General features: G+C 36.9%; 1 protein-coding gene across 1 annotated transcript in view; it reads left to right on the plus strand.

The window, feature by feature from the left end:
• The first annotated feature begins 706 nt into the window (after positions 1-706).
• The window catches only part of LOC138038489 (26S proteasome regulatory subunit 8), a 15612-nt gene continuing 12071 nt past the window's right edge, over positions 707-4247 (plus strand). The window contains exons 1-3 of the mRNA XM_068884369.1: positions 707-834; positions 3576-3647; positions 3920-3989. Of these exons, the coding sequence (XP_068740470.1) occupies positions 736-834; positions 3576-3647; positions 3920-3989 (241 nt within the window). The 5' untranslated portion in view covers positions 707-735. The remainder of the gene's footprint in view (positions 835-3575; positions 3648-3919; positions 3990-4247) is intronic.

Genomic DNA, 4247 nt, shown 5'->3' on the forward strand with positions numbered 1-4247 from the left:
TGCCGTCGTCATTGTAGTACGAGATTTTGCACAAATGTCGTCGAATCAAAACAAGTCAACAACACGGTAGCAATTTTGGCATTTTTTGATGAGCAAAAAGGCTCAGTTACCAGCAATAAGAATAACTGAGCAACCTATACTGCTAACAAAGAGTAAGATTAAGCGTACGGGTTATAAATTTCCTTAGTATTTTCGCTATAAACGGGCAGTCAAAACTCGTACTCGTTCTCGTCCTCGTCGTAGAATCTAAAGCTCTCTAATAGCCCATTTCCGAGTTCACGTCTGCCTCCTCTTCAAAGCGAGTCTAAGTGCGAAGTTTTTGTGATGTTAATTAGTTCTACTTTACATATGAATTTTCAAAAGAAAAACTTCGCACTTAGACTCGCTTTGAAGAGGAGAAAGATATGAACTCGGAAATTGCCTATTGTAAATGTCAGCCTACCTGAAAACTCTTACTTTTTGCCAAAAATCAAGGACACTTGTTTCACGTTCACCCATTTCTTGCCTGTTATCCAACAGATATTTTATCGAGAAAGAGACAAGCTATAATAAGAGAATTTTCATGTTTTTTACGAAAGACAAGCAAGCCTGCTGTTCGCATTTTCACGGAAACGCGCAGAAGTGCTCTACTCCGAAGTACTGGGCCTCATCCAGCATGCATTGCCCCATTCATGATCCATTCCTCTCTCGCTAGTCATTCTGGGTAGGTTTGAATTTTCTCTAAGTCATTCCATCATGGCGGCCGGGACGGCTGTAATGCACTTTCCAAGCCCGAGAAGCACTGTTAAGAAAGAAGAACCGGCACGACGAATACAAAAAATCAAAGCGGATGAGGTGAGAAGAAATGCTGAAAGTATAGGGCAAAGACAGTATCGTTTTGACGCGAAGAAGTTGAAAAGTTAATCGTGTGGTTTTACATGACGACACCTTTTGATCAAGAAGACGACGGTCTTCTATGAAAGCCCATATTCACGGAAGAGTTATAGCTATGAAAACTAACCAGTTTGTAATATTATAAACGTTGAATTTACACTGTACTCAAGTTACGTTTTGGAACTGGGCTAACGACCTAGCTGCAGGAATCATTCGATTTCAATCGATAGGACTCGAGCTCCTTTGCTTTTGTCGAGTTTTTACCACAGATCTTTTCGTAACCTGATAAATCTTTGGACTCTTGAGCCTTTTTTTAGCTGTGTTGATCTGCTTAAACGATGACTTAAGAAAGGTTCACGGAATCAGTTTATAATTTTATTCTACAATCATTGACATCGAACTACATGAACATACAGTACAGAACTTACCTGGCGTTATATAAGACGTTAAATGTATGTACTTAGCATGCAATTAACTGTCTCGTGGTTTTCACTTCCGTTCCCTGCAAGTTTAGTGGAGCTTCTCGTTCAACGCCTTTGGGTATTTTAATCTTCGTTTTGTTTGATTTGCTTCTTCTTTAGTGACAAAGGAACTAATCAACTGATTTTACACTCACGTTATATAACTATTTTTACACTTGGAGTTATGTGTCCATCATTCATTCATTGTTCATCGTGAAATAAATCTTGTCAATCAGTTGGATATAGGGATGAATCACTAATGTGTTTTTCTATTTTTTAATAAAGTGTGTGTAGAATAATACATTATTTGGAGAAGTGACATCAATTATTTCAGTAATGCCTTTTTGAAAATGGATAGTTTTTGCAATGCAAATTTATTGGTTGTGTTAACGTTAACTCTGCAATGTGTCGTTAAAAGAAAACTAGCTCCCTGTCTCTGTTTGGGTATTTTAATATTATTTGGCTGCATTGTTTGTTTTCATATATGGCCACAAGCTTTATTATTATAAAAACTGCTGCCATGTACAAAATAGCACAGGTTCTTCACTCAAATTTACTTTAGAAACATTTTATGTCCAGTGATTAAAATTGCCATATTAGGATATTACTTTCTGAAGAAAATAATTTTTAATATACTTGAAAAGAAAAATTCTTTTACATCCTATCTAGTGTTTTTTTTTTTGTTAGTAAGAAAAAGATGTGGCAAAGTGTTTGTCTTCGCAGAAAGTGTGGGTGTTTCACACTTAAAAATATGGGTTTATACCCAGAAAACAATATTAAAACCTTTCAATCTAATGGCTGGCTTACAGTGCGACCGGGAAAACCGTGAACATGTTAAATATATCAGGAATGGTTATTGCTTTTTAAGCCAATCATGGTTGAGGACTTCACAAACCAAAACCACAAACTGAAGAACCGTTATAATTCAGGTATTTGTGACAGTGCCACATGTTGAAAGTAACAATTGCTTCAGAGCGCTAGTGATTGGTGAAAGGACAAATACATGCATTGCTTTGTTTCTTTATGAGTAGTCTCCGGCTTGAACGACCAGACTTAGCTCAAAGTAAATCAATTTCCCAAAAGGCCAAAGCAATTCTTGCCGCACAAACAACAGAAAGCACTCTGCAGTTTAGCGAGTGAATTTCAGATGTGTGATTAGATAGAAATAACATTCCTGACATACCGTAAACGTCCATGTATAAGCCGCACTTTTTTTCACAAAATTGAAGCCATAAATCAAGGGTGCGGCTTATCCATGGATACATCTGTGTTTGGAGTTTTAAAAAACCTAATTAATATTCAAACAACTTCTTAAGATCTCAGTAAAGAAACATAAAAGAAACTGAAAGCATGACTTTTTAATGACTTTTTAATGAGTGGTGGCTCCTAAAGGAGCCGTTTGTGTCTTTGAGTGTTTATCGGCGAATCTTGCTCTCCAAGAGTTCTTTCAAGCGATTAATCTTCGCTTTACTCGAACAAGTAAACACCAACCTACAAGGAATCTCCATTCCTCCGCACAGCTGTTTGCAGTGACGTCTTCGGCCAGTCACTTCCACACATATCTTTTCGCCACGTGCGATAAAATACCACAAAATTCGCGAGTACTCGCGAGGTAAATGGCCGACTGTTTCGTTGTCCTTGACCACCTTCTCGGCAAATTATTTTGTTGAGTGCATTATCAAGCTCCTGTTCTGCATGAATTTTTTCGCCCGTTGCGGTTTTCCAAACATCTTAGTCATGATACCCAGGGTCTGGCCCAGACTCCTCCCCACATTTAAAGCTTGGCTACTAAGTACTTGTTCGTTTTGTTTCAATCGAAGGAATTTCAACTTTATTGTGAAACCTTGATTGTTTGTCCTTGTTGGTTTATAGCAATAGAACGTTACTGGAACTTCAAACTTTATTGTACTACATTTTTTTCCAAAATCTGCGCTTCTAAATTCGGGGTGCGGCTTATCTACGGATGCGGCTTATACATGGACGTTTACGGTATTTCAGGTGTTCACAATTTTCCTGGTCACACCATAAAGCAAAAAATGCTTTGGACAAAGACAGCAAACTCAAGAAATTAAACAATTGATGAAAACCAAATATTCATTACTTTCTTACACTGAACATATGCAGAAAACACAAAATTTGATGTTAATCTTTTAAGAAAGCTGCTTCACAGGTTTCTTTTCTCTGCATTTACAAACCGATGTATCGCACTCTTTCCCTTGGCCTTTTTCATCTTTGTTTTAGATGGAAGTAGTAGAAGAAAAACAACATGAAGGAATTCAGCAGTATTACATAACCAAGATTGAAGCCCTCCAGGTAAATGTACCATGTTTACATGATTTTTCAGGAATTATGACACTGATGGTTAGACTAAAGTAAATTTAAATTTACTTGAAATGATTGATTTTATCACTTGTGATACACACACGTTCCAAAGAAAATTCCAGTCATTTTAACACAATCATTTTATCCTTCAGCATCATTGAATTATTTCCTGTAAGTAAATATTGACAGTAGTTATTATTGACAGTGTGTTTGATGTTGAATATTACAAATAAGTATAGTATTATGGCTGTTCGTTTATTCAGATGGTTGTTACAGAAGAAATCAAGAACTTAAGGAGGCTTGAAGCCCAAAGAAATGAATTGAATGCCAAAGGTGAATTTTTTTCTTCTGAAAATATAAATTTCCTTTGTTGAAAATAGGCTTTGTGCACACACAGGGTTGTCAAGGTACCCATCTGCAAGCAAAAATCACCACCAACTTTGTTGTCTTGGCTTGCTATATATTTGTATGCTACTGAACTGTTGGGTAGCAGATAGCCTTCTTGGTAAACATAGCCGTTGTAAACTGAAACCCTCCACCAACAACCCTTCATCCATTAGGTTGTATCTTCCTAATATTGTAGAAAACTCT

This window comes from Montipora capricornis, chromosome 1, assembly GCF_036669925.1.
Source record: "Montipora capricornis isolate CH-2021 chromosome 1, ASM3666992v2, whole genome shotgun sequence".
In the NCBI taxonomy this organism is placed as follows: domain Eukaryota; kingdom Metazoa; phylum Cnidaria; class Anthozoa; order Scleractinia; family Acroporidae; genus Montipora; species Montipora capricornis.